The sequence below is a fragment of the Muscardinus avellanarius genome, assembly GCF_963383645.1.
Source record: "Muscardinus avellanarius genome assembly, chromosome: 1".
Taxonomy (NCBI): domain Eukaryota; kingdom Metazoa; phylum Chordata; class Mammalia; order Rodentia; family Gliridae; genus Muscardinus; species Muscardinus avellanarius.
In genome coordinates this window covers 174606942-174626846 of record NC_137786.1, presented here as the reverse complement: position 1 = coordinate 174626846, position 19905 = coordinate 174606942, and the positions used below count along the sequence as shown (strand labels likewise).

Here is a 19905-nt window from a genome sequence, read left to right as displayed (position 1 = left end):
TGGAGTGAGGAGGCTGTGGCTGCATGCGAGGGGAGGAGGAGAGAGGCAGAAGGAGAGGGGAAGGGTCCCAGCCAAGCGTTGGGCCAGCTGAGGCTAGAGGCAGGGAGCCGCCTCTGGAGCTGCCAGCACAGGACAGACGTTGTTCACTAGAAGCCTTTGAGCTAATTGCTTCATTTGGTCATGGATGCTTTCTGCTGTCTTGTGAAGGTCAGGCCTGGCAACTGCTCATTCATCCAGAGCCAGGTATGGTGGTACCTGCCTCTAATCCCAATAGTTGGGAGGTGAGGCAGAAGGATTGCAGGATGGAGGCCAGCCTTGCAACTTAGAGAGACCCTGTTCCATGGAAGGGTGGGGAGGATCACAGAACGAGGTGGCTTTTGGGGGGACTCTGAAGGGTGTGTAGATATTCACTGGATGCTGAAAGGGCTTAAGGCCATCTCTAGAGGAAGCAAGGGCAAAGCTAGGGCATCATGAGGGCCGTGGCAGAGGAGGGGTGAGCCAGGGCCAGAGGGCTGGGCATACGGGTGAGGCTGGCATGCAGAGGGCCTTGAATGCCAGGCTAAAGGGTTTGGGCTGTTTCCAGGAGTGCCTACCTGAAGAACCAGGATCCAGGCGATTCCAGATCGCCTGGCCCCACAAGAACCTTCTGGAAGCCCAGGGCCCCACCTGCCAGAAGTGAGGTCCCATCCCCCAGAGGTACCAAGGATGTCCCGTTGTTGGGAGCCCACCCCAAGGAATAGAAAGGGATTGCAGGCTGGGGGTGACTCAGGCACCAGCTGCACTGCGCATCATGAAATGGGGCCCCATCTTAGGGTCCTACCTAGGCACAGGAGCCCAAGCAAATGGCAAGCTGGCTCCTCTCCAGAGCTGCTGGGCCCAGGCCCCAGGGCTCCTCAGCCTCACCAGCAAGGTGCCAGCCTTACCCCAGGCTTACAGAAGAGAAATAGTGTGCGCGAGGCTGCCCCCCCTGGGAGCCTTTGCTGTTTCTCTGCTCTTTCTTCCTTTTCCCTTTCTTTCTTTCCTTCTTTCTTTCTTTCTTTCTCTCTTCCTCTTTCTTTCCTTCTTTCTTTCTTTCTTTCTTTCTTTCTTTCTTTCTTTCTTTCTTTCTTTCTTTCTTTCTTTCTTTTTTTTTGTACTGGAATTGAACCCAGAGCATTCTACCTCCAAGATAAACCCCCAGCCTGTTTTTATCTTTACTTGGAAACAGGGTCTCCCTAGGTTGATGGAGTTTTACTAATCTCTGTGACTGTCCTTGAACCTGTGATCCTCCTGTCTCAGCCTCCCAAGTACTGGGATTACAGACGTGTGCCACCACGCCCGGATTTTGTTTTTATTTTGGAACAGGGTCTCACTAGGTTGATGAGAGAGTCTCACTCCTCTCTGAGGCTGTCCTCAAACCTGTGATCCTCCTGTCTCCGCCTCCTGAGTACTAGATAAAGGCATGTGCCACCACATCCCGGCTTCTCTGGGCTTTCTTAGCACTCTGTGGCCACGTCAGAGGAGGCACTTCATCCCTCCCAGCCTCCTCTCGTCTTTGTACAGTGAATTCCTGCCTCAGAGGGAGGGTGTGGTTGGGATAAGGAGCGTGGGAGTTCCTGGCACACAGCTGGCTGGCAGCAGGTAGATGGGGAGTGCACCACTGAGCTTAAAACCTACCAGCTGCAGCAGGTACGGATGCGGCAAGCACCGCCTGCCTTTCTCGCAGTGCGTTAGCTCCAGAGCTCCCAGGTTCTGCCCCAGGGGTGTGAGTAGGAGCTGCTGAGAACAGCTGCCTCAGTCTGGGGCAGGGCAGTGAGTGGCAGATGGTCCGTCCTTCCCCCTGGACACCCCTGGGGAGCACCCAGGGGCAAAAGTCCAGGCTGATCCAGGCAGGCTCCAACAGGCCCCACGCCCGGACCAGATATGTCCATGGATGCTTATGGACACATCTGCACACAGATACAGGATGTGCCACTGATCCCAGACTTCCGTGGCCACACAGACGTACTTAGCTATATACAGCTCACACTGCAACGTGCAGACACACTGAGGCCCACCTACCCACAAATGCACATGCACAGACCCAGGGACACACGAATGCACATATACACAGGTGGGCAACAAACACAGACATCACAAGCAAACACATGCAAGAGACACAGTGACGAGCCACACACAGCCACGGGCACAGGCGTGGGCTTGCTGTCACCCACCTGCTGAGGGCCTTGGCACACCCATGTCCACATAAGTGTACACAGAGCCATGTGGTCTGTTCATACACACATGCACCCTAAGTCCTGTCAGTCCCACGTCTCTCAGTGTGGCCTCAGCTCTCTGACCCATTGATCTAGCAGCCGCCCAGAGGGCAGGCACAGGGCAGGACGGTCACGCCTGAGGAGCCAAAGGCCTCGAGCTCACACACTGGGGAAGCTTCCATCTGGCCTGAGTTCAGGGCTCCTGGTGGCCCCCACCATGCTGTCTCCATTCAGCCATGCAGATCGTGACACAGATGCAGGGCACACACAGTCACCCCCAAGGGGCCCCGCTGGCCACCCAAGCCAAGACCCATGTCACAGATGAAGAGTGGAGGCCCGAAGGAAGATCTGTGGGCCTGAGGTGGGCCATAGAGCGCCCACGGAGGAGCCAGGCCACGCTTTCGTCCACACCCTCACATACACAAGGTCCCTCACAGGCTGCGGGCATGAGACGCCGACACACAGCCCGCGGGCTCGAGGGACCAGACTCGGGGTTGCCACTGTCCTGGTTAAAGTCTCACAGTGACATGGGAGGTAAAAGTGACGGGCCCTATCTTGCATTTGAAGAAACTGAGGCATAAAAAATTAGGTATGTAGGGACAGGCAGAGGTATCCCACAGCCAACTCCACAGCCATCTTCCACATACCTTCCATGTCTCCTGTCTCTAACACACAAACACACACACACACGCATGCACGCACGCACACACGCACGCAAGGGCATCATGAACTCTGGAAACAGCAGCCCCCAGATAGAACGTTTTTCCAGCAACCCCCAGTTCAAACTTTAGCATCAGCTCCTTGCTCCCGAGGGGTCTGTGAAGAGCGAGTTTGTTCAGGGCTTAACCTGCTCCCTGGCCCCTGGCCCTCGCCCCTCAGTCAGGAAATCAATTCCATGTGTGCCTGAGCTCATCTGCTCTGAAATCACCTGTGGAATTTGCCAAGTGCTCTTTGATGTGGAAGTCAGTTTAATGAATTGGTCATGGATGTTTTGGTTTTTGGTATTGTTCTTGTTTTATTTATTTATTTATTTATTTATTTATTTATTTATTTATTTGTGGTACTGGGGTTCCTGGGAGCCCTTTTACCTCCGGGCTACACTCCCAGACCTATTTTATACTTTTTAAAATTTGGAAACAGGTTCTCCTAAGCCAGCCCGCGCGGCTGGCTTCGAACTTGTGCGATACTCCTGGCTCCGCCTCCCAAGCACGGGGATTACAAGCGTGCACCACCACACCCAGCTTATTCTTGTTTTTGTAAGATAAAATTTTCCTGAAAACCCACACATTCTCAGCGTTTCTCCCCCATTCTGAGATTCTGGGGGGCCTAGGGCTTGGACTCCCAAACACAGTGCTCACAGACACCAAAGGTTTGCCTGGGTCAGGAAGAAGGGGCAAGGAAGGGGCAGCATGCTCTCAGTGTTTCCCGTGGGTAAAGCTCTATGTTAGCAACTTCTAAAACCCTCTCAACACCGGGCGTGGTGGTGCACGCTTGTTATCTCTGCACTTGGGAAGCAGAGACAGGAGGATCGCACAGGTTCGAAGCCAGCTTTGCTGGCTTAAGAGATCCTGTTTCCAAATAAAAATATAGGTCTGGGAGTGTAGCCCAGAGGTAGAAGGGTTTCTAGGAACCCCAGTACCACAAATAAATAAATAAATCCCTCTCAACGCCTGTCTTAGAGATCACAAGACAGAGGCCTTTAGAAGCCATGGGACCGTGTGCGTGTGGCCCAGCGAGCCCCGGCCTCCTCTGCTGGCTCCCTCCTCTCCCTGCCTTGTGCCCCTGGGGTAGGTGCTCCCTCAGGGCCTCAGGGCCTCCCATGGCACAGTGGGGCAGTATTCCTCCACACGCGGAATAATGAACTCCATCACAAGAAGCACTGGGTGTCAGAATGATTTCTCCAGAGCCAAGCTGTGGAAGGAAAGGGGCTATTTTTCTTTTTATTGTTTTTGTGTAGAGAGGCAAGTTTGCCCTTGGGATACTTGTGGAAACGCATCACTTAATATCGCTCCCAGGGAGCTAATTAACCAGCACCCCGAGAGCCCAGGGAGTCCAGCAAGGCCGCCCTTTGCGGGAAATGGAACACCGGGGAAGGAGCCCAGCACAGGGACCGCGGGGTGGGCGCCGCCTGTGCTCTTCCTGTGCTCAGGGCCGGGCGGGGGCCTTCTCTGAGCTCACAGGCTCAGCCTGGCCCTGGCGGGCTCTGGCGAAGGCCGCTTTGATTTCTTGATTTATGAGGTCCTGCCAGGGGTCCCTGGGGAGAAAGGGGGCACAAGTCATAACAACCATGAAGAATAGCAGCTGGGGGCGCTGAGTGCCCCTCTCCTCTTAGGTCCTGCGCCCCTCATCCCACAACAGCCCTGTGTGGGCACAGGCCACCTCCCCACCTGTGAACATTAGGTTCAGACGGGCGGCATGTCGCCTCCAAGGCCACAGAGAGGATCCCTGACCTGCGCGTGTGACCTCCTCGGAGGTGTGCCCCCTACCCTGGACATGACCTTGGGAGGTCTGGGTCAAGGGGGACCCTACCCAGAGTACACCTTCACCTTCTCACTTGCTGCCCACTGGGACCTGCTGCAGGCAGACCCAGGCCACGGTCTCCACAGAGAGGAAGCCAGGCTCTGTGTGACAGCCTCATGGTGGCATAGCAAGGGACACTCCTATAGTGCTGGGGGGCCATCGAGGCTTCACGAATGCTAGGCAAGCACTTAATCTACCACTGAGCCCAGCTCTGGCCCTAGGGGACAGGAGCAGGAAGAAAAAAAGAAGCTTCTTTGTGGAGTGTCCGCTGCTGTGGGACAAAGACGCGCTTCTGGGCTCTGCTGCTTGGGTTGAAGGCTACAGCAAGACATAGTTGGGGGGCGGGGCGGTTCTCTTCCTTGATCTCCACCAGCCCCCTCCAAGCTCCCCAAATAGAAACTGAATCACCTCCTGCAGATAATGGGAAATATGTATAATGGAGAGAAAAGCATCTTTAGAAATTTGACTTTCAAAAAATTAGGCTGTAACTAGGTTCCGTGGGACATGCCTGTAATCTCAGTACCTGGGAGGCTGAGACAGGGAGATTGCAGTTTTGAGGCCAGCCTCCACAACTTAGTGAGACTCTCAGCAACACAGCAAGACCTTGCCTCAAAACAAAAACTAAGCCCGGCGTGGTGGCGCACGCTCGTAATCCCCGCGCTTGGGAGGCGGAGACAGGAGGATTGCGCAGGCTCGAAGCCAGCTGCGCTGGCTTAAGAGACCCTGTTTCCAAATAAAAAGTACAAAATAGGTCTGAGAGTGTAGCCCGGAGGTAGAAGGGTTTCCAGGAACCCCAGTACCACCAAAATAAATAAATAAATAAATAAATAAATAAATAAATAAATGGTTAGGGGTGTATATCTGAAGTAGAATGCCCCTTCAATTCCCAATGCCAAAAATAAAATAAGGTCATAACAGTCAATTCAAGTAAAACTTTGGTAACTGCCTTATAAAAGCAGTTCTAAGACAAGTTCCCATCCAACTGGTACCCTGAGGCCCTCCTGCAGGGATGCTGTGTGCCTGTCTGTGTCCCATCTCCAGGCAGGCAGAGGGGCATGTGGGGTTGTTTCCATGCATGTGCATACCTGATACCCATAATAGATAAGGTGTGTGCACGCACATGCATGTGCACGTGTGTTTACGTGTATGTGTGCAAGGTCCCATGAGCTTTGTGCAGTTTTCCCTGCATAGCTGGGGGTCTGGGTGATACTCATTGCAGCTAATCTCCTCTCTCCTCCCTCCCTCTCCAAGCCAATAAGATGAAAATGTTCCTGGCACTTTCTAATGTTTCTGTTTGGGAGTGGAAAAGTCATCAGCTGGGAGAGCCCAGGATGACATATGACTGCCAGACCTGCAGGTTCCCAGTCCCAGGACTAGGTGGCCAGGGCGGGGCTGGGAGTGCTTGAGAAGACAGAACCAGGATGGGGACGAGGCCGAGGGTGGCTGATGCCAGGAGCTCACATTTCCTGGGCGCTGGGGCCCCAGTGGGCGGCTGTGCAGGAGCGTCAGCCCTCCGGGATCTTGAGAGATCCACGGGGCAGGAGAAAGTTCCATAAACACGTCAACAAGAAACATGGGGTAGTGACGAGCTCGTCTCCACGTGGGGTGCAGGAGGGCAACCACAGCCACCTCCTAATGAAAGCAGCATTTGAGCTCAGCTCTGCGGATGGCAAGCGCAGGGCAAGCGCAGAGTTCCTGAGCTGCGAAGAAGCAGGGTGCAAGCGCCAGGAGGCGGCAGAGAGGAGGCCACTGGGCGGGCCCTGGCTGGCTCCAGCCCCGGAGCAAGGGCACAACCCAGGAGGGTCCATAGCAGGGAACTTTCATAGAGGCCATGTCTGCAGGGTGTTTGTTAATTTGTTTTTTGTTGGGATTGTACCCAGGGACATTCTTTCTCTGGGCTACACCCCTATCCCTATTTTATTTTTTATTTTGAAATTGGGTCTCACTAAGTTGCGGAAAGCCTCACTGAAGCTGAGGCTGAGGCTGGCTGCGAACTTGCGATCCTCCTGTCTCAGCCTCTCACATATCTGCATTTTATTTATTTATTTATTTATTTATTTATTTATTTATTTATTTTTGTAGCACTGGGATTTGGCCCAGGGCATTCTATCTCCAAGCTACACCCCCAGCCCTATTTTATTTTTAATTGGAAATAGGGTCTCACGAGGTTGATGAAAGTCTCAATACTTGCTGAAGCTGTCCTCGAACCTGCAATCCTCCCAAGTACTGGGATTACAAGCGTGCACCATCACGCCTGGCTGAAGTCTGCATTTCTAAAAGACCACTTTGGCTGCTGGGTGGAGATGGATGAAGGGGACCCAGTGGATGAGGGGAAGTGTCTGGGGCGGTGCTGGCGCCAGGGTGGATGCACACAGGGCTGGTGTCTGGTGTCTTCCCATAGCAAGGGAAGCCCAGAAGTGTGGATGCCGCGGGAAGCCAGTGGGACCCCAGTATTTAGGGTGGGAGAGAAGAGGAAGGAGCTGGCAGGAAGCTGAGGAGCACAAGCTGAAGAGGATGCGTCTAGGAAGAAGGGCACCAGGGAAATGCAGCTCGGCAGTCAGTGATGAACTACAGTGGCTCACAGGTCTAGTGACATGGACAGAGGTCACAAGTGATATTCACAAGGACTGAGTTGAGTCAGGCTGCTGCCACACGGGGTGGTCAGGGGAAGTGAGGCCCAGTCAGCAGGCAGGGCCTTCTGAGAAGCTGGCCCTGAGTGGAAGCTAGAGCCTGGGTTTTCAGGCAGCACTGTGGGGAGGGGAGGCAGGAGATCCACTGTCCCTGTCTCACTGGAGTCCCTCTGGACCCCAGTGTGCCTGTGAGAGGACCCCAGATCAACAAGAGCAACTCCTGCCCTTGGGTCCTGCCACCCTGGCTCCAGGGTCTTCAAGAGAATGGCTGCTGTGATCCATCTCCCACCAGGAGCTCCCGTCCATATGGGCCCCATCTGCTTGGGTGCTCAGCCAGGACCGTTATGCCCTGAGAAGTCTCCTCCTGGGAAGCCCATGTGGGTCCCACACATTTCTTTCCCTTAAGAGATGGGCAGGGGTGGCCTTGGGTAGGGCCCCTTGTGGGAGAGCTGGGAGGAGCCAGTCAGAAGATAAAGGGAAAATTCCAGGCAGGGAGTCAGCAAGCCTGGGCTGGGCCCAAGCTGTGTGGTTCTGCAGTGGGACCCTGGGGCCTTCTTGGCCACTAGCAACACCCTCCCAACTGGGTGGAAGGGAGTGAGGAACAGCACGTTGGAGTAGAGTACCACCGCTCCTGTGCCGTCCTCAGGGAGGGACCGGGATCCTCAGGGACAGAACCAAGGGAAGGGCCGGGCCTCCAGGCAGGCACAAGCTCTCAGAGAATCTGCTTGGTGGCTCCTAGACCTGGGTGCCTTTTGATCTAAAAGTTCCTGTCTGTGGAGACTGTCTGGAGAGTGACAGGTTATGCAATAACATTCATCAGATCATCGCCTGCGGTCAGCTCATAATGGACAGATCCAGTGCACTCAGTAGTTAGGGGCGGGCCAGGCCTATCGTGGCAGGCCCCGGGCGCCATCCTGAAGTCATGGACAGTGCGTTTCTGAAGTGCGTTGGGCAACGTGGCTAGGTGCTCAGGACGCTGAGCTGAGAGCATGGACCCGAAGGAGGAGTTACCAGGCGCCTGGCCCTGCATGCCCCAGCGCAGAGTCCATGCTACAGAGGCTGTTCCCAGGAGCAGAGGGTGGCAGGTCTTGAATATTCGAAGAGGTCTCCATTTTCCAAGTTTCCCGCACAAGACATATCATGCTTGTATAATCAGAAAAATAGCAAATATCAAACTTAAAATGGAAACATCAGGCCTTTGAGGAAATTCCTCCTACTCACCCAGGTTGGATGTGGGGAGGCATGGGGAGGGGTTTGGGGAAGCCTGCCTTCCCGGCCAGCCAGTAGGTCTCCTCCACACCCTTCCCCTGGAAGAGAGAGGAAAGGTCAAGAACACACACACACACACACACACACACACACACACACACACACACACTTCTCAAACTTTCCCAAGTAAAGAGCAAGGAAAGCTGGGTGTGGTGGTACACACCTGTAATTGCAAAACTTGGGAGGCTGAGACAGGAGAGTTGCAGGCTTGAGGCCAGCCTCAGGAACTTAGGGAGACCCTATTTCAAAATTTTAAAAAAGTTAAAAGGGCTTGGAGTATAGCTCAGAGGTAGAATTCCCCTAAGTTCATTCCCCATACTAAAAAGAGAAAAAATAATCCAGGGCAGAGCTGGGTGTTTGCAACAGCTTGGTGGAGAGCAGCAGAATAGTGTAGCATTGCTTTTCTGGATCGCTAACACAGTGTCCGGCTACAGGCCTTTCTCAGCCTTGGAGGTACTTATGGGCAGGTACCACCCTATATCACACTACGATGCTAGAGGGCCAGGCATGGCGCTGGTGGGTGCAGAAGTCACAGCAGTCACTGTTGGGGGGAGGGAGGAGAAGGAAGGGTGTTCCTGAACCATGACTGGCTTCTGTGAAAGGTGTTATTTGAGCTGGGGTACTGAGGGATGAGCAGGAGCCCAACCACGCCGCCGTAGAAGGTGAGGCTGAGGCTTTAGAGACATCAGATCTGGGTTATGAAGTGCGTGTCTGTGGCAAGTCACTTTGCCTCCCTAATTGTCCCTCAGCATAAGATGAGGACAACATTGCTCCTTTCATTACTGCTCCTTTGTGTGATGAATGTGCGGATGTGGGCCGCGCCAGCGTGCTACCCAGGATGGTCATTAATAGAAAGAAGGTGGCTCCTCTGCTCCGACCCCTCCTCTCGCAGGAGCCAAACGGTTCCGAGGAGGAAGTGTTTCCTCAGAGTCTGGGGAAGAGCGAGGGCATGCGGAGTGAGCATATCTCCTCCGCTCCGGGCAGGACTGCGTGAGTCAGGCGGCGACTCCTTCCATTGCCCACAGAAGCTGGACCCGTGGGAACTAGAAAATTCTCTCACCTTCAGCTCCGTCTGACCTCTGACTTCAATTTTGTAGCCCTCATCGAGGCTGAGCAGGGCTTGGACGGTGGCGCGGCTGATGTGAATTCTGTACGCTGGGAGGAAAGGTGGTACCCGAGTCACCCCTGGGGCAGCATGCCCAGGATTCGGTCAAATAAAGGGCCTCGACAGCCCCAGCTCCCGCCCGTCATGCAGGGAGTTGTGATTTACACAGTACTCTCCTTTTCGTCATCTTATCCCTCTAGATAGTTGGCTGCTAAGAGAGACTGCAAGGGAAAGCATGTTTTATGGGCGGAATGCTAAGGGGAGCTCAAGATAGTCTGAACCCCTAGGAACATGATTTTCACTCGTCAGGAAGTCTATGAAAGCTGAGTCAGCGGAGATAAGCAGCTTTTTGTTTGTTTGTTTTGCTTTGCTTTATTTTTTGCGGGTCCGGGGATGGAACCCAGGGGCACTCGACCTCTGAGCTATACCCCATGCCCTCTTTTTTATTCTTCATTTTGAAACAGGGTCTCACTAAGTTGCGGAGGGCCTCACTAAGTAGCTGAGGCTGTCCGCGAACCGCGATCCTCTGGTCTCAGCCTCCCGAATGCTGGGGGGATTACAAGCCTGCGCCACCATGCCCGGCTTTTTTTTTTTTTTTTAAGAGCAGGACTCCCCTGTAGGGCTACCACATCCAGTTAGGTAGTATGTGTACTGAACAACATTAGGAATTGCCTGGCCTGGACAGTCAAGAAGCAGAGGCCCCAAGGACTTCAACAGCTTCAGCTGCTCTGAGCAAGCCCTTGGAGTGGCTCCTGCGGGCAGCACAGGCCTAGGGTGTCGGGGAGCCCTACATGGTGGAGGTGGGCTGCCCCAGCATAAGGAGCCGGCATGCAGTCAAGAAAAGTGGAAGGGGTCTCCTCATTGTAAAATGGGGAAACCAAGGCCCACAGGAAGAACGTTTTGCTCAAGGCCGCTGAGCATGTTGGTGAGGCACCAGGACTGGGACCCAGGTTTCTCGTGTCCTGAGTGCTTGTTTCCTCTGCTAAGACCCTCATGAGATCATCACTCACCCCTGCGGAAAGTTAGAACCAATGACACGAGTCACCTCCTTCTGACAACTGGCACATACTGTCCCCAGATGGTGACCTGGTGACTAAGCACCGTTTCAAATGGCCAGGCTACAGAGCCTTTGGAGAGCCCCTCCCCAGGAAAGGACAGAAATGTGAAGTACTCACGCAGCCCCGTGGACTCCATCCTGGACGCGGTGTTGACAGTGTCCCCAAAGAGGCAGTACCGAGGCATGGTGAGACCCACGACTCCCGCCACACAGGGCCCTGCAACCCCAAAGTGAGCTCCAGCAGACCCTGGAGCAGACAGCGGCCCTAGTGACAGCCCCGCCCTCCCCACCCCCACCACTGTCCCGTCTGACATCCTGGCTCCAAGCTGGGCCAGCACACTGCTCTCTGGAGTCTCCAGCACCCACCTGGAGAGCTTAGGACATGCGTGCTAGGCTCTGGGCTGGGGCAAGAGGACCCAGATAAACCAGAGCCAGGCCCAGCCCTTGAGGGAGATGTGCAAACTGAGATGTACTGGGGTGAGTGGTACACTGTGCCAGCCCAGAAGAGGACCTCCAGCCCAGCCCAGGGGGCTTCCTGGATGAGGCAATGCATGAGATATGTCTTGAAGGATGAGAAAACAAGCAAGCAGGGAACAGCAGGTGCAAAGGCCCAGGGGTCCATGGGAAACAGAGTAGCTGAGTCTGGCTAAGGAGGATGGGTGGGAAGTCAGGCTGGGAGTCAGCAGATTCTGGGGGGCACTGGGGGGCAGCGAGTGTGGACTCAATCTTGCAGGAGGGATCAATGGAGGGAGGAGGAATGGGGACAGGGAAAGAGCATATCAGAAGCCCAGAGGCCTCTCCTAGACCCATCTCAACAAACATTCAGATGCATGACCACAGAAGATTTCTGTGTCCCCTCTACTGTAAAACTATCAGCTTCTCCATATGGAATTAGATGCCCCTGACTAGATGCCAGGACCAAAACGAAACCCAAACAACAAAGATATGTGAATCTAAGCATCCTAGAGTCTTTGATGTATATATATTAGAACTTTAAGACAACAAAAGGAAGAAGAGCCAGTTTTTCTAGCCCGGAGTTTTAAAATGTAAGAACCCCAGCAGCAACTCTCGGGGTGCCAGCCCCAGACCCCCGCTGTACCTGAGTGCAGGCCAGCCCGGATGCGAATGGGAACACCAGGTGCGTGCCGCATCCGGAAGCCATCCACAGAGCTGAGGATGTCCAGGGCCATGTTGGCGAGCTCAGCTGAGTGCCGGTTCCCGTTGCGCCAAGGCAGCCCCGAAGCCACCATGTAGGCATCCCCGATGGTCTCCACCTAGAAACCTCGGCCTCAGGCTGGGGCTTGGGCCTCATCTGCCCATGCCAAGCCTCTCAGGAGTTCCACCTGCATCCTGGTTCTCCAGCCCCAGTGCCCTCTCTGCTGGGCGCCCCGCCTTGGCGCTGCAGCAGTAACCAGATTGGCAGATTCCAGGTCCATCACAGGTGCTCTTAGGTCTCAGACAGGCTGTGAGCTGCCTGGCAGCAGACCCAGAATAGAACACGGTCTGCACCAGGTCACTGCGATGGATTGGGGTTCCACACACATGGACCTCTCTCCTTGTTCCAATATTCACGTGCCACAGCCCCAAGAAAGAATGTGCGTTCTGGAAGCAGAGCGATGCAGGTTCCAGCCCTGGCTCTGTGTTTGGCCTGGGCACTACATCCTCCTCCTCCTCCTCCTCCTCCTCCTCCTCCTCCTCCTCCTCCTCTTCCTCCTCCTCCTCCTCCTCTTCCTCCTCCTCCTCCTTCTCCTCTTCCTCTTCCTCTTCCTTCCCTCCCATCCTTCTCTTTTTTCCTCCTCCTTGTATCAGAGAAGAAAAAGCCTCCAAATCCCCTCAGTGGGAGGGATGGCGCCACACCCTACCCCAGGGAGGGCTGTATGGAGTGGGTATTGCCCCATGGAGCCCCAGGCCAGCCCCAAGGACCCAGGGTGCCATGCTGTTCTCCCCGCCCCCCTCTGCATCCCATTCTGCCATCCAAGTCCTCAGTCCGTCAGGACACCCAGTGCCCACTCCTCCAAGCAAGATGCACCCGCCTGACTTCCCCTGCTCCTTCTCCCACAGTGCCAGCCAGAAGCACACCAAGGCTGGCCTCGCAGAGGTGCCATGCTCAGAGAGGCCCACAGAGTGAGCTCTCAGCAGAAGCCAGGCCTGGCTCCTGGTGCAGAGGGGTTTCTCGTTTCACAGATGGGAGGTCAGAGCCAGGGAGGCATCAGCACAAAGGCTTCCATACTCACGGATGCACAGATGAGTTTTCACTCTACTACTGACTTGCTGTGTGATCTTGGCTGAATCACTGACCCTCCCTGAGCCTGTGTTCTCATCTGAACAGCAGGGGAAATAATCCATCCTCCCAAGAGGCATTAATTCAAAGGGTTCGGCGGGATGCCGCAGGGAAAGCCTTGGGCCCAGTGAGCCCTCTATAGATGCTGACCCATTGCCATTGCTATGGTTTGGGGTTGGGGTGGGGTCTGCGCCTGGATAAACCCCAGCACCTTCTCTCACGTTGCTTAACCTGCAGAACAACCCTAAACCATAGATACTTTCATCCCTGCTTTATTCAGACCCAGAGGTGGCATGGCTGGCACAGGACGCTCATCCCAGGCTGCTCAGTGGGTTTAAGTCCCGCCTGCACTTCCTCGTGCTCCCCCAACACACAGCTCACAGGGCGCTGCTCCTGAGCCCTGTCTCTAAAGTGTTCACTCAGTGAGCACAGTGCGCATGCAGGAGGGAATCCCAGGCCCCTGCAAGGACCAGGAAATGACTGTCTGGCTGCCTCCCAGCCGGCAGGATTAAAGAGCAGTAATCAGATCCTGGAGGGGCGGGGAGCAGGTGTGAGTGATGAGAGACGCGCTCACATCGTGGGGAGCGGGCCTCCTGTGTCCCCACATCTGGAGGGGTGTGCGGGCCTGGTTTCATTTCATTTTTCTCTGCCAGAAAGACACAGGCCTCTTGGCCAGAGTTCAGAGCAGATCAGAAAGTGTGATTCAGAGCGGGGAGGGACACATGTGTAAGAAAAGATTAGCAGAGAAGGAAGATCGAGGCCGGGCCGGCCGCTGGGCAGATCAAAGATGGGCCTCAGCAGACCAGATGAGGAATCTCTTCCCGAGTCCCACGGGGCCAGGGTGGTCAGGAAATTGGACAGGCTGTTTCCCACCTGCAAGCCAGGGAGGGCATGGGGTCCTAAGCAGGGACAGGAGGGAAGCCACATCCTTGGATGCTGGTGGCTCAGGACCCTGGGGTCAGTGTTGGCTGCCATCTGCAGTGGACGTCACAGGTTACGTTCTGTCTCTGCCGCTGACAGCTGTGTGACACTTGGCAGGTCACTGCCCTCTCTGTGGGCCTCAGTGTCCTCATTCAGTCCACATGTATTCTGGGGACCTACTAAGTGTTAGACACTGCCAGGCAACTGGGGACAGAGAAACTCAGGGTGGACACAAGAGTGCTGTTCAGGGAGGGTTATGAAAGTGTAAAACAGGAGCACCAGGCCAGGTCCAGCACCACGAAGAAGCTAACCTGCAGCCAGAGCCATGGCTGGAGGGAGCCAGGTGGAAAGGACGGGGCACAAGGCCCGGGAGGCCAGAACAGCATGTGTGGGGGCCTGGTGGTGTGAGAGAGCAAGGCCTGAGGAGGACTCTGGAGGTCTGCAGAGGCGGGGTGGCTGGGGATGCACTTGGGGAGGAGGGTGGGGCCAGCTTCTGGAGGACTCGAGGACCACCAGGACCCTGCGGCTTTATCCCGAGCACATCCACAGCGCGAGGATGCTGAGCCCCGGTAGCACATTATGAATATATTATCACAGAATGTATTACCAAACAGCCATTAACCTCTATCACCTTGTTTTCTTCATCTAGAAAGTTAGGAGTACTCACACCTACCTCATAAATTGCACTGATTAATGGGTTAGTACATAGAAAGCACTTAATACCAGTATCCAGTATACAGCAAGTACTTAATAAATGTTGATAGTTATTGAAATACTATCAAGAATATCAGCAGACTGCCTGGACCTCAAAGAGTGAGTGTTGTCCTCCAACACTTGGTCCCAAGCACCCCGTCTGGCCTGACTCAGCCCTGGCTCTCCCCTGCCTGGATCCCCACGGGGCTACAACCTGGAGGGAGTTGCTGGGCCACAATCTGGAGCCAAGTAAGTACAAAACACCCCCTGCCCTGCTCTCCACAGCCCTCTGGATCCACATCCATCTGCAACTTCTCCCACCACAGGTGGAGTTTACTTCCACACCTCTTGAATCCCATCAGGTCCTTTCTTTTGAACCATAGAATAGTTCAAAAATTGAAATGTGCTTCCCCCCAGTTAGAACTCGAGAGACCTGTGTGCATCTCTTTCAGAATCTGGCCAAAGCCTGTAAATAGTATGAGGCCAGCCTCATAGGGGATGAGAGACCGTGGACCAGAACCAAGTTCTCCCAGCCAAGGCTCTCGAGATGTGGAGAACCTGGCTAAGATCAGCAGAGCTGCCCACCTCCCCCACAGCCGACTGGTGAATGAGTGCATCCAGAAGAAGCTTCTGGCTGACCAGAGCAATAACAAATGCTTAGCATTCTACACTACTGGGCTTTGGGGTTATTTGTTACACAGCAATGGCTAACCAATAGAAGAAACACATAAATGGATGAATGGCAGGAAATGTGCAGCACAGACGCTGTTGTAATGAGAGGGATGGAATTCCAGTCTCATGCTGGTCTTACCTTATACACATCGTGGCTTCCTAGAACGGCATCAAACAGCGTGTACAGGTCATTGAGCAAGCCCACCACCTCGATGGGTTCACTCAGGGCCGAGATGGTGGTGAAGCCTATGATGTCACTGAAGTATATAGTAACTTGGTCAAAGTACTCTGGCTCCACAGTTACTCCCATTTTCAGAGCTTCAGCCACAGATCTGATGGAATGGGAAGGACCAGGGTCACAAAGCAGAGGACTGCTTTTCACAGTGGGGGTGGGTAGAGAGAGAGGTTTGGGAGGAAAACTTGGGTTGACGGTCAGGGGATCTAGGACAGGTCCACTGGTGTGCTGGCTGCCCTGGGGCAAATACATGTTCTTCTTTGAAGTAAGATGCCAGCACGATGCCCCTCCTTGCTCCCAAAAGTGTAGGAGCGCAGGCATTCAACACCTGTGTGCCTAGCACAGTGCCTCCCATACAGTGAGGGCCAATAAAAATATGTGAGATAAACAGGAATTAATGAATTGAATGCGTTCATGGGACTCAGGTTTTCTGAGCACCTACTATGCTCCGGAGCCCATGCTCGGAGTCGAGGTTACAAGCTCAGTCAAGCCCTGGGCCACTCACGGAGGCAGCATCTGCGACAGCAGTCTTTCCGTCTTCCGCCTCTCGAGCTCCAGCTCCTCCGTCCGCTCCTGAACCAGGTCCTCCAGGCTCTGGGAATACTTCTCCAGCATCCGCAGCATGGAGTCAGCAACACTGGTCTTCTTGCCCTGATTGATGCTCTTGAACTGAAGATGGAAGAAAACTTTAATCGTCTGTGAAAGTCAGTGTACCTGGCCCTCAGCTTGGGAGTCCAGGGCCACAGGAATGTGCCCCACAAAGTCCCTGCCTGGGGGGCATGGGTTGTGGTGCCAGGCTGACGTGTAAGTAGACACAGGGGCTCTGACAGGGGAAACTCCTTTGTGGAGTGGGCAGGCAGGAAGGGGACTTGGCAAGGGAGCCTGAGCACAGCTGGGCACTGCCGTTAACAAGTACGTAGCCCTATTGTCAGGGTCCTCATAGCGACACTGTGAGACAGGCACCCATTGTTCTGAGAGAGATGGGCAGGGGAATGGGAGAAAGGAAAGGTGGATGGGTGAGTAAATACATGGGTCGAGGAGGATAGATCGAATATATGCAGATTAGAGCCAGGCATGGTGGTGCACACCTGTAATCCCAGTACTAGAGAGGCTTAGACAGGAGGATTGCAGGTTCAAGGACAGCCTCAGCAACTTAGCAAGACTCTTAGCAATGTAGAGAGACCCTGTTTCAAAATTTTCAAAAAGGCTTTAGGGGTATAGCTTGGAGGTAGAATGCCCCTGGGTGGTTCAATCTCAAGTACCTCCAACCTCCCAAAAAAAGAATATGAGTAGGATGAGTGTGTGTGTGTGTGTGTGTGTGTGTGTGTGTGTGTGTGTGAGATATACTAGGGATTTCTTCCTCTGAGTAACACTTTCAGATCTATTTTGTATTTTATTTTGAAACAGAATCTCATTAAGTTACTGTACTCTGCCCTCAGACCTGCAATCTTCCTGTCTCAGCCTCCCAAGTACTGGGATTATAGACATGGACCACACGCCCCATTCACTCCTCTAAACGGATTCAATCTTCAGGAACTGGCTTTCCCTTGTTCCACTTGAACTGCCTAGGAAGTAAGTCATAGGATCTGCAGACGGCAATCGCTTTCTTCTTCCTTTCCAATATTCACTTTCTTGGTGAATTGCACTGGCCAGTGCTTCCAGAACCATGTGAAATGAACATAAACCCAGGATTTTGAATTCAAGATCAGTGCTCTTGTTCCTGTATCTTACTTGCTGCTCCACAGAGAAACACGTGTGTGTGTGTGTGTGTGTGTGTGTGTGTGTGTGTGCATGCGTGTGTGTGTGTGTGTGGTACTGCGGGTGGAACCCAGAGGCTTTCTACCTCTAGGCTATACTCCCAGACCTATTTTATATTTTATTTGGAAACAGGGTCTTACTAAATTGCTGAGGGTGGCTTTGAATCTGTGTGATCCTCCTATCTCAGCCTCCTAAGCGCAGGGATTACAAGCGTGTACCACCACGCCCGGCAGAGAAACACTTTTTAAAAATTAGTTATCTTGCTTGATGGTCATAGCTAGCTGGAGAATTAGGCCGAGCAACATTTAAGGAGGCTGAGGTTCCACGGAGCAATTGATTTTCCCAGGATGCAATAGTCCTTTTGTGTGTGTGTGTGTGTGTGTGTGTGTGTGTGTGTGTGCGCGTGTATGTGTGTGATACTGGGGATTGAACCCAGGGGCATTCTACCTCTGAGATACACCCCCAGCCCCATTGTGTGTGTGTGTGTGTGTGTGTGTGTGTGTGTGTGTGTGTGTGTTACTGGGGGTTGAATCCAGAGATATTCTACTTCCCAGCCAATTTTATTTCTTATTTGGAAACAGGGTCTCACTAGGTTGATGAGAATCTAACTACTTGCTGAGGCTGTCCTTGAACTGTGATCCTCCTGTCTCAGCATCCCAAGTACTGGGATTACAAGTGTGCACCATCGCGCCTGGCTCCAGGATGCGACAGTAGGTAAGTGGCAGCACAGGTGTGAATCCAGGTGTGCATCCTGGCCCTCAACCACACCTACCTGTTCATGCTGAACACAGTGTGTGCCCGTCTCAGCCTTCTTTGCCACAGCCAAAGGGAGGGCACTCTAGTCCATAGTCACCCTCACTTGGGGCCAGCACCTCTGGCCCTGCTTCCCTAGCCATGGCGCACTCTGATCTCCTGGAAGATTCTAGGCTACTCTTTTAGGAACGGCTGCTCATCCTGACTCGGCTGCCCACACTCTCAGTGACCACTGCAGCTCATCTACCCTGAGGTCTAGATTCTGTGAGTGGGCACCAGCCCCGAGGCCAGAGCTTGTGGGCAGGGCTGTGGGGAGCTTTCTGAAGGCTCCCCGTCTTCCCTCCACCTCTGCTCCACCTCACCTGTCTGAACACGCCTTCCACTCGCTGAGCCTCACCTTGGCAACCTGCCACTGTCACCGGGTAGTGGAGGGCGGGGAGGCGAAGATGTCACCCCAGGCTTGATGGGTTGGCCCTGGGGGAGCCATCAGCCTGCTGGGTCAGGCCCACACACCCCACTGCCTCCCCAGTGGCGCGTACAGACTTGCCTCACCCCTCCCGCTGCAGTCTCAAGGCAGATGGGGGTCTCCAGGGCCCCCCTCGCCCTCCCCTCCCTGACTTGGGAAGCAGCACTGTCTGCCAGCTGCGAGTAGCCTGTCCGCTCAGCCCCAGGAGGCCCGGTCCAGGACAGACACAGCTGGGTCTGCACCCCCGCCCCACCTCCACTTGCTCAGATACTCTGGGAATCCTCTCACTTTTCCATGCCTCTTTTCTCTCCTGCAAGCCTGCTTCTTCAGAGGACTGCCAGGAAGTTGAAGGGGCTCTCATTGGGGGCTGGGCTGCAGGGGGCCCTGACAAAGCTCCCCGGGGTGTATGGTTCTGAGAAAGCCATCCTTGGAGGGTAGACCTCAGGGCTAGCAGTGCAGGCCTGCGCCCCAGACTGCATTTCCATGCCCCAGGCATGGGATGGGGCTCGTATATGGCCCAGCCAGGCTTGCATGGGCCATTGCTCGTGGGGGCCCTTCTTTCCCCGTGAGCTCAGACCTGGGTGTAAATCTGGTCGACGCTTGGTCTGTCATCCGGAGCCTCCTCCCAGCACTGCTCCATCAGCTGGATGCACTCAGGTGGCCCATGGTCAGGGGACACCAGTGGCCGGCACAGCGGCGGGGGAGACATCACCTTCCTGATGATTTCTGCAACAAACACCACGTGAGGCCCTGACCTGAATGTGCCCGAGGGCCGTATGGAGGGAGCTGAGTGGCGCAGGGTGGACCTAAGTGGGTAGACCGTCAGGCCCCTCACCCCAGGCTGGCCAGACCCTCGCTACTTTCCTGGGACTGCCCCAGGATGTAATCAGGGGACAGGCCTCAAACCAGGACCCAAGAAAGCTGGGTTTGAATTCTAGATCTGCCACCACCTCTTGGTAAGTTGGAGAGGACAGTGACCTCTCTCAGCCCCAGTCTCCCCAGCTTGAAGTGGTCTTAGTAAATTAGGTACAGTGACTCACACCTGTAATCCCAGAAACTCAGGAGGCTTAGAAAGGAGGATTGGAAGTCTGAGGGCCGCCTAATCAACTCAGCAAAATTCTGTCTCAAATTAATAAGATGATTGCCAATGTGGCTGAGTGGTAGAGACCCCCGGGTTCCATCCCCAGTACGGGGCTGGAAATGAGCTTGGTAAAGGACCTTCCTGAGAGGAGAGCTGAGGGAGGGGGAGGGACAGGTCAGGTGGCAGGCACCCGGCAGGCTGCCCCACCCCTAGGCCCACAACTGCTGCTG

General features: G+C 54.4%; 1 protein-coding gene across 1 annotated transcript in view; it reads right to left on the bottom strand.

Moving 5' to 3' along the window:
• Nucleotides 1-19905, bottom strand: part of LOC308258594 (guanylate cyclase D-like) — a gene marked incomplete at both ends in the record, with an annotated part of 54404 nt that overhangs the window by 12342 nt on the left and 22157 nt on the right. The window contains 9 exons of the mRNA XM_080689275.1: nt 1657-1731; nt 4413-4488; nt 8606-8691; nt 9714-9808; nt 10934-11032; nt 11915-12089; nt 15522-15714; nt 16123-16286; nt 19172-19320. Coding sequence (XP_080545401.1) covers nt 1657-1731; nt 4413-4488; nt 8606-8691; nt 9714-9808; nt 10934-11032; nt 11915-12089; nt 15522-15714; nt 16123-16286; nt 19172-19320 — 1112 coding nt within the window. The remainder of the gene's footprint in view (nt 1-1656; nt 1732-4412; nt 4489-8605; nt 8692-9713; nt 9809-10933; nt 11033-11914; nt 12090-15521; nt 15715-16122; nt 16287-19171; nt 19321-19905) is intronic.